At 38.0% G+C, this 21,860-nt stretch overlaps 1 protein-coding gene across 26 annotated transcripts in view; it reads left to right on the top strand.

Moving 5' to 3' along the window:
* Positions 1-21,355, top strand: part of BNC2 (basonuclin zinc finger protein 2) — a 438,453-nt gene extending 417,098 nt beyond the window's left edge. For 19 of the 26 annotated variants that reach the window (XM_072841454.1, XM_072841450.1, XM_072841444.1 and 16 more), the window contains 3 exons: positions 430-2,399; positions 2,819-2,884; positions 18,112-21,355. In XM_072841454.1, coding sequence (XP_072697555.1) covers positions 430-2,399; positions 2,819-2,884; positions 18,112-18,772 — 2,697 coding nt within the window. In that variant the 3' untranslated portion in view covers positions 18,773-21,355. Of the gene's footprint in view, positions 1-429; positions 2,400-2,818; positions 2,885-16,531; positions 16,566-18,111 lie in introns of all 26 variants that reach the window. The other 7 variants (XM_072841445.1, XM_072841440.1, XM_072841457.1 and 4 more) reach the window with 6 other exon arrangements.
* The last annotated feature ends 505 nt before the right edge of the window (positions 21,356-21,860 follow it).

Genomic DNA, 21,860 nt, shown 5'->3' with positions numbered 1-21,860 from the left:
ATTTAATCTCTTCCTATGGTGTCACTATTTAATACAGATTAAGGTACCATTTTTTGTGTGTTTTTACTGGGTTGCACAAGAGTTCACATCTTATACTAATATGTGCTAGATAATTGCATACTGTATAGACCATTGTTGTTAAAATAGCAGTAAAAAGGCATGTTAGATCACAGAGCCCCAATGGTCTACATTTTGTTTGCTTTGATATTAAACTCAAATCTGTTTCTCTAACTGTGACTCTAATTACTACAATTGCATGGCAGAAAAGTTTGCTTTCTGGGTTGACTTTTATGAACAGTGCTTGCGTGTTTTCTGCTGTCACTCTCAGTGTTCATGAGCAGGCAGAGAGCCTTCAGTTGCATTGAATAATTATGCAGAATCAATAAGTTTTTGTGTTTATCTTTGTTATTTCTTTGATGTGGCCTCTAGGATGCTGCCGGCAAGGTACTGGACCGCTGGGCCATCATGTCTCGAGAAGAGGAAATCATCACCCTTCAGCAGTTTCTGCGGTTTGGAGAAACCAAGTCCATTGTGGAGCTGATGGCAATTCAGGAGAAGGAAGGGCAGGCCGTAGCTGTACCGTCTTCAAAAACAGACTCAGACATAAGGACTTTCATTGAGAGCAATAATCGCACCCGGAGTCCCAGCCTTCTTGCTCACCTAGAGAACAGCAACCCTTCCAGCATTCATCACTTCGAAAACATCCCCAACAGCCTTGCATTTCTGCTTCCATTCCAATACATAAACCCAGTCTCAGCCCCACTGCTAGGATTGCCTCCAAATGGGTTACTGTTGGAGCAGCCAGGACTGAGGCTGCGGGAACCCAGCCTTTCAACCCAGAATGAATACAATGAGAGCAGTGAATCTGAAGTATCTCCCACACCTTATAAGAATGATCAGACTCCCAATAGAAATGCCCTGACCAGCATTACTAATGTGGAGCCCAAAACCGAGCCAGCCTGTGTATCCCCCATTCAGAATTCTGCCCCAGTCAGTGATCTGACCAAAACTGAACACCCAAAAAGCTCATTCCGGATTCACCGGATGAGAAGGATGGGGTCAGCCTCCAGGAAAGGAAGAGTGTTCTGTAATGCATGTGGGAAGACGTTCTATGACAAAGGTACTCTCAAAATTCATTATAATGCTGTTCACCTGAAGATCAAACACCGATGCACCATTGAAGGTTGCAACATGGTCTTTAGCTCTCTCCGAAGCCGAAATCGCCACAGTGCAAACCCTAATCCTCGCCTTCACATGCCCATGCTACGAAATAACCGAGACAAAGATTTAATTCGGGCCACATCAGGAGCTGCCACCCCTGTCATAGCAAGTACAAAATCAAATCTCACACTCACAAGCCCTGGCCGGCCCCCAATGGGTTTTACCACTCCCCCACTAGACCCTGTCTTACAGAATCCTCTGCCTAGCCAGCTGGTGTTTTCTGGGCTAAAGACTGTACAACCAGTTCCTCCATTTTATAGAAGTTTACTCACTCCGGGGGAAATGGTGAGCCCTCCAACCTCCCTCCCAACCAGTCCCATCATTCCAGCCAGTGGTACCATAGAGCAGCACCCCCCACCACCCTCTGAGCCCACAGCACCCATAGTGATGATGGCCACTCATGAGCCCAGTGCGGACCTGGCACCCAAGAAGAAGCCCAGGAAGTCCAGCATGCCTGTGAAGATTGAGAAGGAAATCATTGATACCGCTGATGAGTTTGATGATGAAGATGATGACCCTAACGATGGTGGGGCTGTGGTCAACAATGTGAGCCATGACAATCATTGCCACTCCCAAGAAGAGATGAGTCCAGGCATGTCTGTGAAGGACTTTTCTAAACATAGCAGGACCCGGTGCATTTCAAGGACGGAAATAAGAAGGGCTGACAGCATGACTTCTGAGGACCAAGAACCTGAGCGGGACTATGAGAATGAGTCAGAGTCTTCAGAGCCCAAACTAGGTGAGGAGTCAATGGAAGGGGATGAGCACATTCACAGTGAAGTGAGCGAGAAAGTCCTAATGAGCAGTGAGAGGCCCGATGAGAACCACAGTGAGCCTTCTCACCAAGATGTCATCAAGGTAAAGGAAGAATTTACAGATCCCACTTATGACATGTTTTACATGAGCCAGTATGGACTGTACAATGGTGGGGGTGCCAGCATGGCAGCCCTGCATGAAAGTTTTACATCGTCTCTGAATTATGGCAGCCCTCAAAAGTTCTCCCCAGAAGGTGACCTGTGTTCTAGTCCAGATCCCAAAATCTGTTACGTGTGCAAGAAGAGTTTCAAAAGCTCCTACAGTGTGAAGCTTCACTACAGGAATGTTCACTTAAAAGAGATGCATGTCTGCACGGTGGCTGGCTGCAATGCTGCCTTCCCCTCTCGCCGAAGCAGAGACAGGTCAGTAAATCTCCATTGGCTGCTCCTGCTGGGGGTGGAGGGTGCCAGTCATGTTGGACTTAGCATTAAAAAATGTTTTTGATACACTGTAAAGATCGTCCACAGTGACCATGAGAAAACCAAGCTGCCATGCTCATGAAGGATTATTGCAGTTGGTGCTTGTTATGATTAAGCATGCAGAATCATATGCCATCTTACCCAGTAATGCACGCCATTTTTCTCTGTGCTGTGTATGTGTGTATGTATGTTGTCCCATGCATCTAGGTGTGAATAAGTTAACTATGTACACAATTCCCTGCTTCCTCATGAAGCTTCACTTAGAAGCCGCAGCTTCTGTTATATATATATTTCTGCTTTGCCTTGTGGCTTTTTAATAAATCAATATATTATCTTCATACACACATATTTATCCAATATAGAAACAGAAATTTACGGATGGAAAGAACCATAGGTCCAGGACATCGAGACAGCCTGCATCTCCGTAGGTATAACCAGAAATGTTATCATTCTTACATGAGTATTTAGTGTGTCCTTGAATTCTTTTAATTAAGAGTCATGAAAATATCAGAAGAAAATGGGACCAAAATAATTACTAATGTGGGGAAATGGTGTGGTGGTATGGGTTTCTTTATTTGAACGTCACAGTGTCTCTGAGTACATCTCTAAAATATAGTCTATCGTGGGAATTATGCACAGAAGGGGAGGCATGCATATACTTTTAGGATCAGTTAGAATATATTATGTCCAGCCTTGAGATGACATCAGACCCTAGCTATGTGGCTACAGCTCTGAAACAGTTGGGTTTAAACAGAAGCAGCTGGTCTTAAACCTCCAATGTTCTTTTTCAGTCCTAAAGAAAATGTAATATAAATGGAATGTGTCAAGGTGGTCAGTGGTGGGGTAACACAGTTATCCTACACTTGGGGAGATAAGCTTGCAAGCAGATCATTTACATAATACACCAGCCCAACCCAGAATCACACACCAGTTAATTCTTCCTCTTATGTCTAATGTGGTTTTTTGGTTTTACACTGTCTTTTAAAAATATTTTTAGACAAAATGCTATTACATGGTAAAAATCAATATATGTAGAAGAAACAAAATTAACTAGGAAGTTTCCAAATAGCCACCCTCCCCCCAATTTTTGTGCTTATCCATTGGGTAGAATTCTTTAACAAAGTAACATATAATAAAAGTACCACTGAAAAGTAGTAACCTGCTTCTAGAATACTCTGTTTTGTCTCCATATTTAAAAGATAAATCTTTTTTAAAATAAAAGTTAAAAAATATTTTCCATCATACTGAAATGCAAGGGAGCCCAATCCATTAAAAGCAAAATTTCTGAGAAAAATAAGTGGCTCTCTTTATACAACTCAAAACATGCTTTGAAGAGAAATCTATATCCTTAAAGATTTCTCCTTCCCACCCCTTCCCCACTCCCATTTACCTTGTTCTGTAAAAACGGTTTACAGTCACAAAATTCTTTTCAGGTCTGAGTTATCGTTCCCAGTACCAGAATACAGCAGAAGAGATAGCTATAATTTGAATAATAAAATATAATACTATATACAACCTCCCACCCCCAAGTTTGTGAGTAATACTCATTCTTTTATATTTGAAATAGTGCACTTGTGATGAGGTTAATGCATTGAATTTTTTTTTTAACAAAAATAAAAGACTCATGAAAACCTGCATAAAATATTTATGGAAATGGAGTGTTTGAAGACAAGCCAAAATTTAAGCTTATTTGCATGAATTCCTATCACAGTTTTAGTTGGTTTGCTGAAAATACTGCAAGTCATAATACTGGAATAAATGGCTCTGTGACCAAAAGGCTACAACACCCGAAACGTGGTGCTTTCATTTATGTCAAACCACTAGAAAACACAAGCACTTGTGTTTTTATGTCCTAATGCATAAGGAGGTACTGTTGAAAGGGTGGTTTGTCTAAGGAAAAACATTTATTAATAGCAAGAGAATATTTCAATCTCCATTTTTATTCTAAGGATTAGGAGCTTGGCAGATGACTAGCATATGGAAATTTAGAACAGTGTCTAGGATATGTGGGATATTCTAGGGAAGCAGAGTACAGATACTCTCCCATGTGTGTTCAGTCACACAGGAGACCACAAACCTCCAAAGAGGTGATGCATTTCATTTGGGTGAAATCTCACATCACAGCTAATCTTTATAATTCTGGAGTTTTGTAACACATGATAAATGAATAAAAGCAAATTGAAAAAATATATATATTGTACAAAGAAAGTATCTTGATTCTCACTTGAAGTTTTGCTTTTCAAGAATGCACATTTTTTAATCTCGAGTTAAAAACTTAACAAAAACTATGATACTTTGCCATTTTTGTCCTTACAAAAAGGTTCATCCTTGTTGAGTCTGTGACTTGAATTAACATAATGATGCAAGCATAGCTACCACCACATCACCAGAAACAGTGATGCCATTGAGGTACCTGCCTCTTCCTGCATCTCTACAGAGTGAGCTCAAATATAAACTATACTACCATTTCAGCCCGTTATCATCACTTCTTCCACTGATGTTATGACTTAATCTTCTGTTTCACAGAGCCTCTTGGACCACATATCTGATCTACCGTTTGGACTTACCTTCCCCTTTCTCTTCACTTTTATTGTATTAATCATGAGAACACCAGGACATGTGTCCCTGCTTTTTTCTTCTTCAATTCACGATGAAGCTAAGACAAATGTTCTCTACCTTTCTCTGAGCCAACAGACCTTCCCAAACAGAAACCCTTCTTCGCCTTTAATCCTGTTGTCCTCAGGCCTATTTCTTTCCTTTCCCCAGAGTCTTGATTCATCCATCCTTGACTCCACGGTGTCTTCCTTGTGCAAATAAAGCATTAGAGGGGATTTTGAGTGGGGGCTGACGTGTGCAAGGCTACAGGATGTCTTGTGATAAAACTAACAGAATAACCCTCTTCCTTTTGTTTATAAAAGCAGTCTTCTTGTCTTCGGTCTTAGAACACCTTACAGGAGTGATACCCAGGTCTTCTTGGGCTTTTTCCAAAATGGCTATAGATGAGATAATTGTATTTCTGGTCTCTAAATAGGTATGTTAGTAAGATATAAGTAGAAAGATGTTAAATACTGTGTTTTACATTTGGCAGTTAGTGATTTCCAGGTCTTTGCTTGTGGGCTTTCTAGATTTTATAAGATCATGTTGAAGGCTTTTTGAAAAGCAAGAATGTTCTTTGTCTAAAGTCATACAAAGGGAGAAGCCTTGCGGGGAGGGGCGTTGCATGCTTGGTTTGTTAGGGCCAAGGATTCTAAGCACGATGTTGAAGTTATCCCTTTTTTTTTTTTTTTTTTTACAGTTGTGACTGAGTGTGAGTATAATAAATTCAAAAGCAAAGAAGACCATTTCACACTAATGACAGCAGTATACACAAAGTTCAATTCATCCAGTTACCATGTGGCTGTTGGAATAATTTTTATTCTGATTTATAGAAGTGAAATGTAAATTATTTGCTCTGTGAAGAACTGTGGTACTATAAGGAGATTGCTAAAGTGTTTAAGTATTAACTGATAATGTTGTGTAGTCTTAGACCTGACACTCCCTAAACACCCTTCCTTCTTGTTTATCCCTTGACTTTTCTGCTACTAAGATGCTGTTCTTTCAGGGATCAGGGAGCTGACCCTCCATTTTGAAGTATGCACATGAAAAACTCCCTGGGAAGAAGAAATTATGACTGGCTTAGAACCTAGTCTTCACAAAGGAAATTTTCTTGAAGATGTGTCAGAGTCAGAATTAGCTGGGCCTAGTTTACCTTTGGTCATTTCTCATCACCTGTCTTCAATTTTGATCCCTGGGCTGAGTGGCCATGGATCACCTAGGTATAAGGGAAGCTCATTTATAAGTTACATTTGGCTTTTATTAAAACAACAACAAATAAATGGCTTTCTGTCCTCTTTTCTAAACTTCTTATCATTTGCTAATATGTTAAAAATCTGTTTATACCTGTTTTAGTGACTAGCAGTTTTAAAACTCCCTCAACTAAAATTAAGACTTTGTACATGGAAACTAGATGATCTGCATAGAAAGAACTATTTATCTGTTTTGCATCTTACATGATCTTTACCATCTTTGTTCCTTTCTTCTGAGAGTAGTGGCCACTGATTGCCAGGTTTGTCTTAAATTTTATTAGAAAGGTAAGCATGTATGTTTAATCTTCAAGGTGTAGGAAAGATGAGTCAGCCCCGTGAATAAATTTAAAAACAAAATAATATTTGCTTAGGGTGATTTATAAATAAATATGAGGCAACCATTGGTGCCAAGTGTGAACCTTCTCTTTGATTGCTAGTTAAATCAGTCCAGATTTAAACATGTAAACTTCTTGATTTGTATGGAGGAAGACATCTGTATTTGGTTTATTAAAACCTGCTGATGTCTCCAGAACTAAATTTGTTCCTATATGGGCCTCTGGGTAGCTGTAGCTAAAAAGCAGAGCTGTATAGTTTTTGCCTGTCTGATTACCTGACTTCCAGCCCTGTACAGGTGTGCAGGAATAAATTAACATGAGCTACCTCTGATGAGCCACTGCATACATTAACAACAGAGGTGAAGATGTGAGAACATGCTACCTGTCTCCTGTTATCACCTTCTCAGCAGCAACATCCATTTTTTCCATCATTCTCTATGTTTGGAAACTTAGAACTTTTCTAAAGAGAGATTTTCAATAAATGCACATGATTTCACTACCTTCAAGAAATGAGCCACTTAGCACCAGTTTGAGATAACTATTAGTATATTTGCCTTAATATAATTAGCTGTCAAATACAGTGTGTTAATTTTCTTTAAGTAGAAGTAGAGAACATTTTAAGGCATTTCATTTCCTTTATGTTTGCCAATCAAACCAAAACTCTTCTATTCCAAAAGTCTTTTATAAAGTAAAGTTGTGCAGGTCCTCTGACACTTAAATGTTAAGGAAGAGATTTCCCTTCCTTTACTCTATTTGGCTTCACAATAGGAGCCAGCAGATCAATAGGTCTTTTGTACTTATCTCCATTACTTTCCATCAAAGGCAAACAAACAAAATAAATCCCCCTTCTGAGTAATTGCTAGTTGTGCCCTCCTCAAGCGAAACTTTGGTAGTAAGATAAACTTCGGTGTCATTCCTGTCTCTGGGGTTCTTTTTATACACTGGGAGAAGAGCAATGAGCAAAACGGTCTCCTTGTATCATGGGGAGAGGCTCTGACAAGCCTAAAGTGAGCCTCGGATCTTCCTAATGATCTCCTGCTGGCCCAGCTGGATGTAAGACAAGCTCATTTAAGCCTCTGCTGACCTTTCACTCCTCCATTCCAGGAACTACACCAGTCACTTCCACCGTCTTCCAAACCGAGTACCAAATAGACAACACAGCTTAATGGTGGATGAACGACTTCCTTTTCATGATACAAAGAGATTCTTAAACGTTTCTATTGATGAAAGTTACATTAAATCTCTTATCCATACATAACTTTCATTGCACAAAACACATTTCTACATACTCCTTGTTCTTATCTTCCCTTGAAAGGAACAAGCTGTTACTCTTGCCAGCATTATCTTGAAAATTCAGGCAAAATTGCACTTAGAACAGAACGCACGTATTGGGGTGCTCCGACAGTATTTTTCACAATGGCAACTCTTTGAAACAAGGGTCATCCTCCTGATTTCCGCCTCCCTTGGGTCTGCCACCATCTCTCTGACACCCTGAGAGATTTTATTGGTCATAATTATTCTACATAATTATTTGAGATACTTGTTTCAGTAGATAATCCTTTCTTTTTTAAAAAAACACAGGCCATTCTCACTGAAAGTGGGTTGTAAGACTGCACACCTATATTAGTCAATTCTATCAGTATGGTTCTCTCTTAGGTGAAAGGCTTCTTACCAGCTCTCTCTCGCTGTGAGTGATCATTTGTTGTTATGCTAAAAGGAGACCTTCCTTTCTCTGTTGAAATTTCTTAGTGAAGGTCGGGCTAGAAAGCACTTTTTTCTTTTTCTTTTTTTTTTTAAGCCTCAGAAATAATTTAACATTTTTGCTGTAAGACTCCCACAAGCTTCAAATAAATGAATGTGGCAAAATATGAAAGGAGTTTACACTTGCCAAAAAATTACAATGTCATAAAAAAGGGATTTAGTAACTTCGATTCTTGAGTGCCAAGGTGTGTGTGTGTGTGTGTGTGTACACATGTGAGCAAGAAGTAGGCCACAAAAGAAGAGACAAGAATACTTTGTAGGAAAGGACAATTTTTCTTCAGTTGCTTAACATAAAACTACACTTTTAAAAAATACCTAGATTTTATGTCCCAATGCAAGCTGCTTGAATTAAAACAGGAGTTGTAAATTCCTGGTAAAAAGCTGTTCTGCCTGAAGTGTTAGTGATCTTAACTCTAGTACTTTATGGAGTTTATTACTTCTTTTATTAACTAGGGGGAAAAATGTTACCCACTTCTAGTTCAATTCTTTTTCTTGCTTGCTCTAATTATTTCGCTTTACCTTGGAAAAAAAAAAGCCAAGTGTTTCTAGCTAAACATATGTAAGTGATGCTTCAATCTCGCTAGAGCATATATCAATCTGAATTATTACCAGCTATTCAAAAAATATGCTAACGTCCTCATCTAAATGCATCCACGTAATGTATATGTGTGTTTATACATAAACATCCACATAAATAAGAATATCAAAAGACAGATCATCCTTAATTGCCAGAACAGACATCTTCATCTTGGAAAGTAACGTATGAAGTTACTTTATCATATTGATGGGAAATAACAAGATTTTGTAAGTAAAAGGAGGCAGATTTGGACAATGAGCACAACAGACGTTCAGAAGGAAGCCTCTTCGGTCTGATGGCCAGCTGAGGGGGCCGCTCTGACTCTGCTGCCTTTTGAGTCTGCTCTGTCATTGAGGGGGCACTGGTGGGTCAGTTCGCTCACTAGTAATTGTGTTTTACAGACTTCTAAAGCAATTGGCTCAGTCAGTCCCAATTCAATAAAAGTGGAGAGCAAGAGAGAGAGCACTTTTGTTCTATTTTTTACTTGAAATTATTTCATTCAGCAGTCTGTCTTTTTTATTACCAGGACTTGACATTAGCACTCCAAGCTATATTAGCATCCATTTCAGCAGTTCAGTAATGGTATTAAAAAAACACTTAACTTCAACGGTGAATGGTTGTATGACAGTACCATAAAAAATCCACATTAAAAAAAAACTCATGTATTTGTCCCAGCAAATTATTTTTCACTTGTTTAACCACTTCAAAACTATGTTCTCATGATGGGTATTCACGAGGACCTTGTTCTCAGAAGCAGCCAACGGTGCTGCTCTGCTGATTAGGGAATTGGGGAAATCAGTAGGGAGAGGGTGGGTAAAGATGCTGTTTACCCTGTAGTTAGATTACCTTCCATTCATCAGCAGAGATAGAATTGGCAACCTCAGAGCACCCAAGGTGAAATTCTTGGATCCTCATGCATAGCTGGGATTTGATTTTGAACCCAACATTCTCCAAACTTGGGAGCAAAGCCTAACTACTTTGGCACTGCAGTGTGCTCATAAATGACTACATTAGATTCTAAATTTTGATTAAACATTCAGTAATTAATCAATGGTAGACATGAAGCAGTTGGCAAGGTCCAGAGCTACAAAATGTTTAAGACATAAAACATTACGAAGTAATTAGAATATGCTCCTTCAAGAGAAGGATTGCCTTCAATAAAGAGGTAAATGATAGCATCCTGTTTATTGTGGACGTAGGCAGCCAGAGCAATATGATAAACTGCTGGAGATACACATATCAGTAATCATCCACATTATTAGTGTCATTAATCATAATTCCAAAAATATGACAGCAGCAGCCAACTTTTTGACCAATTTTGCTTCTGCCTGTTGGCCATTATAACTTTGCTAATAGACTGCAGAGCTCCTGTGCGTGGCAGTTTGCATTGAGAATAGAAGGTTAATTATATTTGAGCTGCTGATTTTTTCTCTCCTTGGAAAAGGCTTAGCACTTTGACAATCCCAGGAGCTCACTGTTGTTAAACCAGTAAAAGTACTTTATTGAAATTTTCTTTGTTGGTCAGGAATGAGGAGATATTTCAAATGAGATATAAGCGCCAGGCTGGGATAGCCGCTAATGTTTCTTGCTCCAAAGTGATCCTTGGGCAGCAAAATAAACTCAGTGGTTTCTTTAGATCACTTTGTTCTCTCATTTCTCTTTTGCACTTGGGTAAAAATTTCAGCACTATATGGTGGTACATCAGGAAATCCCATAAGATCAGTGGTAGTCTCAATATGTAGGACTAAGAAATTGGGGGGAGTGGTCCTTAATATTGAGAGAAATAAGCAGTCTTTCAATATAAAATTCTGTATTCCCTATGCTCATGTGAATAAAAAGTAAAAATAATTTCAAAAAATTGTTTCTAAAGATTGAGATGTTTAGTAGCATAGGTACATTGCTGCCTAGTTAACTAAAGTTTTCATGTTTTCATTGGTACTTTTGACCTCATTTAACCAAAAACATAAATTAGATTTTGTGCATTCATTTTGTCCACGTATCTTAAGTAGTTTCATTTTTAATGCAGAATTCAACATAAGGCCATAGCTAAATAATAATACTGATGGTCTACAAAATTCTGTCCCTTTCCTTAGGGAACTCATACACTCCTAATCTTACCTTTTTAAAAGACCTTAACCATTTTAATGATGTAAAACATTTTGAATATTTAATCTTAGGAAGTATTGCCTTTGAAAAAGATCTCAGAAAGAAATTGAGGTTTCACATTGTACATATTAAAAAAAGAATGCTTATTTTTAAAATGGCAGAAAATTTTCAAGAGAAAAAAATGCATTCCTGTTATTTTAGACATAAGTCTTCTGAATTTTTTATATAAGTCAGACTATAACACAAGGGTTGGAAGACAAAGACTTGATGGTTAGTTCATCCAGGGTAAAAATATACATATATAAAACCTAAAATTATAGCTCAGGTTCATTTCATTCCTTAAAAGACACCAGTGTAAAAAAAAAAAAAAAAAAAAAAGACACCAGTGTTCGAGGCCTTTTTCTTACCCACCAATAGTAAGTAGTAAACTGAGCACCATATGAGCTGCCTGATTGAGAAAATTTCTGAATGCTGTGAAAACATAACCCTCTTCACAGTGTAGCACTCCTCTCACGTTACAGTGCAACAGGTACCAATTGAATTCAATCAGCACCCTGGAGAAGCCTTGATGTGTCAGATACAACTCAAAAGTAAAATGGTTAGGGAATGGGCTGTCGGATATCAATTCTACACTTAACCTGAGCATCCGGCATACACATTTTCCATCTACCAATCTGCCTTCCCAAATGCCATTACTACATTAACATTTTTTATGCATTCCACAGCAATGACAAATTGTTTTCTAACTGTAGCGCCAGATTTAGTATGCGAAAGACACGTTTGCCTCTGCCAACAAACCAATAATTCTCACTAACATCTTCAGAGTTACAACATTTATAAAGTTGCAAAGTGGAGTAAACAAACCATCTGTTTGGCTTTTCCATATATGTCATGCTTTCTTATTAGCATATTACGATTCATTTAGTAAACAAATTTGGTGATTTCGTTCACGTCAAAGTTAGGTCGGAAGCTTGAAGATGATTAACATTGCTGGGACATGCACATTAATACATTGCTTCCTCGGCAAAGTTAAATGGCTTCTCAGGAGAATCACCCCTTGTTGACAAGATGAGACTGTCAATTTTGTTTGCCTGCCACATTAGGGGCCGTGAGGGGATGGCAGGCTCTGAGAGAGGGGAGTCATGTAGGCAGCATAATTCACTGTGAATTGAGAAAAGAAGTCTAATTCTGATAAATGGTCGACCCCAATACATCCTACCTGTTATTACAACAGACGTGCCGTATCTGTGCAGTAAATTAGCTAAACCCCTAAAGAGTTTGGTGGGAGCTTATCTTCAAGTGAATAATTTGAATGTAGAGGGAACTGTCTGCGTGACCAGTATGGATGATTTGTTTTATATTGAAAGAGATTGAAGTGACTGAATTTCATACTTTTAATTTGCAAGAATTTGCTTAGCTTTTATTTCTTGCATTAGTATGTACTTCTTTGGGGATTTTTTTTGAGCATTTACTAAAATTGTACATTGTGTATGTGAGCTAGAGATGGTTTTCAGCTCTTCTGGAGAGGATCTTTAAATAACAGCCTATAGAACAACTATGAGTTTTGAAGAAATGTGTACTATCTAAAATGTCATTTAACTCACAGAGCTGTGAGCCTCCTACCATTAATACAAAAATTTTGAGGAGTTAAATATAACAGATAATGTCATAGCAATCCAGATAAGAAGAGAATTAATGAGGGGCAGAGGTTTTAATTTTGCATTTCTGTGGATTTAGATAGATGATGTACATTTCTGTTCAAGAGTATTGTTGATTCAATATCCCACAGTACACTCATCTGGCATCTAGGTTTTTCCAGATTGGTTACAAATTTATTTCTCTATCCTCACATATGCATACACACACACACACACACACACACACACACACACACCATATATATGATATCTGTTATGTATACATCACTGATCATTCTGGACAGTATAATTTGAGGTGTGTGTGTGTGTGTGTGTGTGTGTGTTGAGTGGCAGAGATAAACAAGAAAATAAAGATAAAAATCCAAAATGGAGCCTCAATTCTATTTTGCCTGAAATATTATTTATCAAGTATTTTGTTTCACTAAGTTTAGAATGGTTCAAAACTGATTAAGAATTCAAATTTATTAGATTGTTGAACTTCTCGTGTGACCTATGATCTGATTCACTATTCAGTTTTGACCAGTATATTCTTTTGGACATGAAACTTTTTCTTTAAAAAAAAAAAGTTCTTTTGGGGACTCCTGGGTGGCTCAGCGGTTGAACATCTGCATTCAACTGGGATCATGATCTCACAATCCTGGGATCGAGTCCCACATCAGGCTCTCTGCATGGAGCCTGCTTCTCCCTCTGCCTCTGTCTCTGCCTCTCTCTTTCTGTATCTCTCATGAATAAATAATCTTTTTTTTTAAAGTTCTTCCCTGTATATCAAAGTCAAAGTTAAAACTTCAAAACACTATTTCTTTTCAATGTTTTTAACTTTAATTTTTATGAGTCAACATTGTTATTAAGTTGGACTGGCATTAGAACATCAAAAGAGACATGAGAAAAGAAATGCCCACCAAGACTTACTTTCTCTCACTTGCATTTATGAAGTTACTTAACTGTATTTGATAAATTCAGTGTCTTCTGTGGTTTGCATAGTAAAGTTTTCTTTCTTTTTTTTTAATTGAGACATAATTGACATAAGTAAAATTTTTATTAAAGAAACAGAAAAAGAATGGTGGTCCACTTTAGTCCAGTTACAGTACTTCCACTCAGGATCTCAAAATGTTAAGTTTTATGACCTCCCCTATCCAAGCCTTCATTACTCTTTATTCTTAAGAATAATGTTAGCTTTCAAAAGGCATTTGGCAAACTCGCAGTATGGAGAGAATAGGAAAGAGTACAGAGATTCAGAGGAAGCAGTTGTAATTCCAAGCATAGCCCAAGTGACAGGGCTGTGGCATGCCTTAATTATATAGCATTTCTGTGCACCACACTGAAGTATTAATAGGGTCAGAATTATGCTTTGCTCTATCACAACTGCCTTTTCTTAAATATTCTGTTTTGTGCTTCCAGTCTTGGGATCTTTGTTTTCTCTTCAACAATGTATTTTGGGAAAAGCTGCACTAAGACTTGTGCATATTACTGATTGAAGGCGAATAAAAGTATTTTTCAAGTATTTGCTATGTGCAAAGTATTCTACTTCAGTGAAGGAGACTGGAGGTTAAATGAGATCTAGTTTGCATCCTTCTTGAAAGTGGCCATCTTGGAGCCCCATTTTGGACTCCTCTTTTAGGATGTAGCACTGTACTAATTAATACCAGATCCCTGTTAAAACCATATCCTTACCCTTTCTACTTAGGAACTCATCTTCTCTCTCCATCCCAGTCATTTTTTTTTCCATGAGAGGGATTTACGTCTATGTATCAGCATTTCCTACCTAATCAAAGCAAGTGGAAAGAGCTTTCATGCTGTTTATTTTCTTGTAAGTTATAATAAGTTCTAATATAGATTTTTGTTAATGATTATTTCTCTCTCTATTCTGGAGATAAAATATCCACAATAAGTCTATATCTAGAAAAAGTAAAAACTAAATCTCTGGAGAACTCAAAATTAGGTTCCTTCATAGATTCCTCCTTCCTCTTACCACATACATCTGCACCTTGCTTCCTCTGCTCAGGTCCTTCTATCTCCAGCACTCTCTGGCCTTCCTCCCATTTTAGGATCCTCTTCTCTGTATCTGATGGTCAGTAGGCATGAGTTCTTTCTGTGTCTCTTCCATCTTCCCTATCTTTTTACCTCTTTAATTTTGCTGATCCAAATAAACTTGTAAATTGCCATTAGCCCTAGGCCTTTGTATCTCTTTGTGAGGACCATGTTTTACGACAATTAATGGTTTGGATCGACTGACTCCAGAGTCCAACTATAGGTCTTTGTTAAGATCAGGTGCTGCCTTTTGTCTGCTCAGTAGAGACCAAACCTAATCTCTTAAGGAACAGGATCAGTACTTGCTAGAGAAACTGTCTGTCTTCTTTCTCTACTTCTCTCACTTTTCCTCTTTCCATCCCAGTTACTGTGAGTTTGCTAGAAAACCACCAAGCTCACTGCCATGAGGATGAATGAACAGACTTCCCACAGCCTATTCTTCCCATCCCCACTTCATGTGTTTTGCATATGGTATTTAGGAAGATTATTAAACAAAAATGAAATAGATTAAGAAATGAGCATAAAAGAATCAATTCTCTTGAACTGTGGTTGCATAATGGAAATCGACTATCATGAATGAACCCTTGTACTGAAGTTATGAACAGCAGAGCTAATGCACTGCCATGAGTTCATCTTTATTATTGCATTACACCTGAATCAATTGATAAAATAGCCTTTTTTTTTTTAAGCAAGGGATGGCACTTAATTGAATAAAAGTCAATGTAATTATATTAGCAGAGGCCAACAGTACTGCTGACAGCGGAAAAGGGACACTGTTGAATAGAGTGCCAGAGCTGGTCTACACATTTCTGCACATCGTTTGGTTGACAGATATTGAGGGCTGGTACATCGTCTAATTAGATTACAGATTTCTATTGCTGTAAGTGAGAAATGAAGAGAAACATCTCTTCCTGGTAACATCAGTAGAGATGTGTAATTTCACAAGTCATCTCAGGAAAGAAGTGTCCATCTGGGTGATCAGTGTGTCCTTTTGTCAATGTTAATTTATTCTTCCTTATTCAGTGTGTCTTGATATGACTGCTGTGTGTCTGGCTGCTGTTTTTTCAGCAGTGAATCTAGGAAGTGGTAACTGCAGATGTGTGAGAAGCAACAGAGTTCTAGATTACAGTCATCACAAAATGTGTGCTTGTGAAATTAAGAAAGTGGGGAGGGTGTTAAAAATAATAAACGGGTAGGATTTTGTGGGCTACTTGCAGTTGGCAGATTGTTTTATCAATAGAGTAATAGGACGCAGTGTAACTTGGTTTCCACATTCTTATAATAACTCTGAGAGTGTCATACCCACGTGTCAGGGTAAAGACCACGCGGTAGGCAGTTCCTGCCCTCTGCTTAGCAACCTGCACTTGGAGTCATCTGCCATCTGACACCGAGGAAACAGGGAGCCAGAGTGTCAGAGCAGGGACTGTGGGGACAGCTTCTGTTTATCACTCACACACTCACACCCTGCATGCATCCGTGTAGAACTCATTTATGGATGATAATGATGCTGTGGATTTGGTTTATCTTAATTCAGTTTATGATTTTTGGATTATACAGCTGATCTGAAAATCATCAAGACAGCATATAAGTTGATCGCTTATGACAGAAAATGATTTTGTGATCAGAACATTTTAAATCCCTATTTTATTGTTTAAGTTTTTTTTAAACCAGATGTCTAGAATGTGAATTTGTTTTCTCTCTCTCTCTCTTTCTCTCTTTCTCTCTCTCTGTCTCTCATTCTTGCTTTCTTTTGTGATCGATTTAGCAAAAGATTAGAAAGCTGATCTTATTATCACAAGGTAAGCTCAGCCTTCCTAAGTGCAGTGTGGAGAGGGCTGCTGCCCCTCTGCTCCTTAACACCCGGAGTGCTATTTATTGTCTTGTGTGGAAAGGTGGAGAAGTCTTTCCTACCTTTCTTGTCTCTGAGGCACATACCTCTCAACCATCTCTAAGAAATTAGCCATGCTGGTCACAAAATGGAGTGACTCATTTTGGTCTTCCATATGTTTTAATTATAATCAGGAGGTCTGTTGAATGTTATACTGGCCATTCTAGGTCATTTCTATTATCACAATTACTTCAAGATGTAGAGCTTCTGACATTATCAAGAAGCTTTTATGTATCTGTGTATTTATTTATTGGTGTATTTTTTGGAAGGGTTTCCTTCAATTTAGGTACTTGTCAAACATGAGAGCCTTTTCAGGTGGTGAGAGGTATATGCCCAAGGGCACTTTAAAAATAAATGGGGGATGTAAATACAAAAGCAATGTTTTCAGATAGATAATAACATATCAGGCTTTGTAAATCATGACATCCCTATGGATGCTGTGGGACAAATCCTATCTTTTTTTTTACACAAGCAAAGCACTTAGTAGAGTAAAAGTTTTGCTTGTCTCAGAAATACAGATTCCAGTTGTTAAAATAGGGGGACCTTTGTTGTGCTTGATTTGGGGGTTATTTATTGTGTGGGTTTTTTTTCTTTTTTGTCCCTTTGGGTTTTTTTCTCTTGTTTAGTGTGATTTTTTTAAACGGTGGGTGGGTTTTATTTTAAAAAATAATTTCTATTTTTCAGGTTTTGTTTTAAAGGATTACATTTTAAAAAGTTGAATTACTTGGTGAAAGCATTTTCAACTCTAAAATGCAGCAGCTTCTGAAAATGAAGCATAGTTTACCATTAGATTAGTTGAGATTCCAAATTAATCTGAGGAAAGGAATTTATGATATAGTCTGTAACCCTATTTCAAATTGCTAATCTATAAAACTAAATCTTTTCCTTCCTAAGATGTGAATGAAGTGTAGAAAGGTGAGGGGTAACTTTTTGGAAGTTAAACTGAAATTATCTAGACCATTTACTTTTTTAAAGAATTGACCTTTTTTATACCTCTAAATAAAGCACTGAAGGAGAAAAGGGGCTTGGCTTTTTTTTTTTAGGTGTAAATTCGAATTAGTCAGTTTAGATGGGCAGCATGTTTCCATTCTTTTATCCTATTTAATATATATTCTGCAATCTCTGCTGTGAGATTTTCTGTAGCTGATGCTGCTACCTAGTAAAGCTAACAATATCATTGAGAAAAAGGTGGGTGGATTTGCATTCATTCTACCATTGAAGAATTTTACTCTTATAAAAATTATGTTAATGAAAAGCTCCCCTTACTGCATTCCCCACCACCACTTATTCCCAAATCCTGAGAATATAGAGAAATGTTTGCTTTTGTAATGGTGTAATTAGCAATGAATGTGCTTATTTGATGCCTGGTGGAAGCTGAATCAATTTTAAAATGTTCTCCTTTTTCTCACCCTCCCCACTCCCCATACACCTCCCCCCCTTCCCTCTTGTTTTCCTAGACACAGTGCCAACATAAACCTGCATCGCAAACTGTTGACCAAAGAACTCGATGACATGGGCCTGGACTCAGCGCAGCCCTCCCTTAGCAAGGACCTTCGGGATGAATTTTTGATGAAGATCTATGGTGCCCAGCACCCCTTGGGGCTCGATGTCAGGGAAGATGCCTCCTCTCCCGCAGGGACTGAAGACTCCCACCTGAATGGGTACGGGAGAGGCATGGCAGAGGACTACATGGTCCTTGACCTGAGCACCACCTCCAGCCTCCAGTCCAGCAGTAGCATCCATTCCTCCCGAGAATCCGACGCAGGCAGTGATGAGGGGATTCTTCTCGACGACATTGACGGGGCGAGTGACAGTGGGGAGTCCGCACACAAGGCCGAGGCCCCTGCCCTCCCTGGCAGTCTCGGGGCTGAAGTCTCAGGATCTCTGATGTTCAACAGCTTGTCCGGGAGCAATGGTGGGATCATGTGCAACATTTGCCACAAAATGTACAGCAACAAGGGGACTCTGAGAGTGCACTACAAAACTGTGCATTTGCGAGAAATGCACAAGTGCAAAGTCCCTGGTTGCAATATGATGTTTTCCTCTGTGCGAAGCCGAAATCGGCACAGTCAGAACCCTAACCTCCACAAAAACATTCCCTTCACTTCAGTAGATTAGTCTCAGAACGGACACTACAGATGCCAGCTCTCACCAGATGGCCTACATATTTGAACTGCCATAGTCAGTGTGTGCTTGTGTACCTGGGTGGGTGTGGGTGTGGGTGTGTACATATGTAGACCTCTGAGTCTACATATACACACACACACACACATATTTTCTTTTATTTAGATATAAAAAGATAAACACTAGGTGCTTTTGAAATTGTTTTATTTTTCCTTTATAGTTTTGGGAAAGGGGTGGAATCTTTAATTTAGGGTAAAAACAAAGTACCCTTAAAACACACACACACACACAAACATAAAGTGTGCAACTAGCCCAAATTCTGACAGAATAAGAATTCTTGGTCCTGTCCAGAGGGACAATTTGTTGTACCCACGACTGTTGCCTGCAAAAAAATAAAAGGGAAAAAAAGAAAAAAGAAACAAAAAAGGAACTTCTTATAGTTGTCTTTTGTGAACTTTAAGGTTTTGAGAGAATCTTCAATTAAAGCATGGCAGATTCACCTGTAAATATTTAGCCTTGAGAGGCCAATGATGTAAAGCAATTGTATTGATGGTTGTTTAACTCTTTTGTTTAATTTTTACAGTTACATCCAGCTGTTAGATATGCAGGAAAAAAATAGTTTGCTGGCTAGCTCTATTCATTTATGTTAGCATTAATGCACATTTAAAAAAAAAAAAAAAAACATGGTCTTGTTTTTACTACCTGCTAGATATAGTGATAAAGAGGTGCTGGCATGCTTCACAGCACAGATCTGATTTTTTAAAATGTCCTGTACTAGTACATAAATCCAGTCATGCACTTTTTTTCATACACTACAAGGGGATGTGTAATATCCATGCTTCTTTCTTATCCTTAAACTATTGCCATACTTCAAGTAAGTGTCTTTTTTAAAAAAAATTCACGTGTATAAAAATGGTCTGGTCAGTATAGGGCACAAATGCCAAACAAAAGTATTAGTGTTAACACAAAACTGCCAACTTTGCACAAGTTTCCAGAAAAGAAAATACAATTAGTCACTCAACATAACCACAGGCCAATTTGTCGGCCACCAGAAAACCGCTTTTAAAAAAAAAAACACTTGGTGATTCTTTCAAGTGCCGAATGTTATTAGAATCAACATTGCATCCTTCTTGCTTATATGTTAAGTTACATAAAAGGAAAACAAAATTATGTGGTGTGAAACAGCCAAGGCATTTAGTCTTCAGAGGCAGGATAATATTTCAGGATACAAAAGCCCAAATTACTCACTATGGAACAAAGCTGAATACAGTAAAAGTGTTGAACACTCATTTCTAAGGACCTAACCCTTCTCCTTTAAAAAGAAAGAAGTCTGAACTGGGTTGGTCTGTTGTATGGCTGTCTAATTTGTTACAAGTTCTGCAGTAGTCCTATGATTCAGGCCTGTTTGATAGACAAAATCAAAAGACATTTCACAGCGGCAGTACTTGGAAGCTTTGAAAACATGTGCTGAACTTGAATTGAGCAACACTCCTTTCTGAAAAGCCAGACGAAGGGGGGTTTAAAATAGGATCTCTCACTGTTGAGTGTTTTGTGTTTCCCCACATGATTTGTCAGAGAGAAATGAAAGCAAGCCTGAAACCAAGCAATTGAGAGTGAGAAAGAGGGGGAGACGATTCTCCAAACCTTTTTTGTTTTGTTTTGTTTTGTTTCCGATGTTTACACATGTTGCCTGAGCTGGTTAACCACATGGGCAGCCCTCAGCTACCACAACATACTGACTAAATGATGATATTTACTCAAGTTCGGTCTGTAGCCAAAACCATTAGGATGTGCATTGCAGACTGTGTTTTGTTGTCTTTTTTTTTCTTTTTTCTTTTTTTTTAAATGGGGGGGACAGATAAACAAGGAATATTTTGTCTAACAGTACACAGTAACTTAAAGAGAATGTATTTCTTTTCTGCATTTAATGGCCTCAAACATTTCTCTCATCGGTCTCAAAGTTAGAAATACCCCCTTGTTTGAACTTTGCATGTTTCCATTTTTCATATGTTTTGTTACTATTTTTTCTGTGTTCACATCAGCATTCACTTCCGTTAAATTTGCCAAAGGAAACTGTTAATATGTTTCTGTTGTTGTTATTATTCCTGTAGGATTTATTGTACCTCACAGTATTTATTGTTTCCAAAAATAAGCATCATTAGTTGAGGATTCAGTATTTTTATTTGTAAAAATTTCAGAAACAATAGATTTTTAAAGATAAGCTAGACTTGTCTAGAAGCTTCATCTTTTCATCTCCTTCAGAGGAAGCTATGGGGTTCGTTTAATTCATTTGTTCTCCAGTGAGGAAAGACCAAAAGTATTCACAGTACAAAAGAAACCATATCAAACACTATGTCTGTTAAATGACAAATGTTTACGGTAAAAAGCTGAGGAATTAGTAATAACCATTTTTGTTTTCTTGTACCTTTGAATTCCCCAAAGTCTTAATTGCTTTATTTTGGTGTTGTGTTAAATTGAATAGACAGAGATGTTTTCCTTTGTTTTATACCATATAAGACTATGTACAGTATGTTTGTGAAAAATTGAACTAGAATAATGAAAGTTTGTTTGCAAACATTTTGGTCCTCTTAGCGTTCTCTGTGTTGCGCTGTTGCCCCATTACCAAATGATTCAATTCAAAAAGGGTGGAAAAAATATTTTTAGTATCCCAACAAAAGATTAGGGAAACACTAGCTTTTCAATTGTGATAGACTGAATTACACCTCGTTTTACAAAAATAACACATTTTTATTTCAGTGATATTTAAAAATTACACTCTTGGTTGAGATATTAGAACTCATCTTGTACAGAATCAATGTTTAGTCTGTTTAATTTAATGTCAACTAAAAGGTCAAATAGCCCTAGTGGGTGAATTACATAGCTGTCAGCAGGTCACATCAGCAAATGAACCCGGCTTAGAACAAATGTTTGTTACTTGCCACAAACTGGGCTAATGTGAAGAGCCAGTTAGAATAGTCCAGAAGTAATGAGATTCTCAAAGTAGAATTTCCCTTGCTCGGAAACAGGAACGTGTTCATCCTGAGATTTGCCAGAGAAATGGCAAGGAGTCCTGGACAACTGG

This window comes from Canis lupus, chromosome 10 (genome assembly GCF_048164855.1).
Source record: "Canis lupus baileyi chromosome 10, mCanLup2.hap1, whole genome shotgun sequence".
Taxonomy (NCBI): domain Eukaryota; kingdom Metazoa; phylum Chordata; class Mammalia; order Carnivora; family Canidae; genus Canis; species Canis lupus.
Note: the sequence above shows the minus strand (reverse complement) of the source record. Positions and strands in the feature narration are given on the sequence as shown.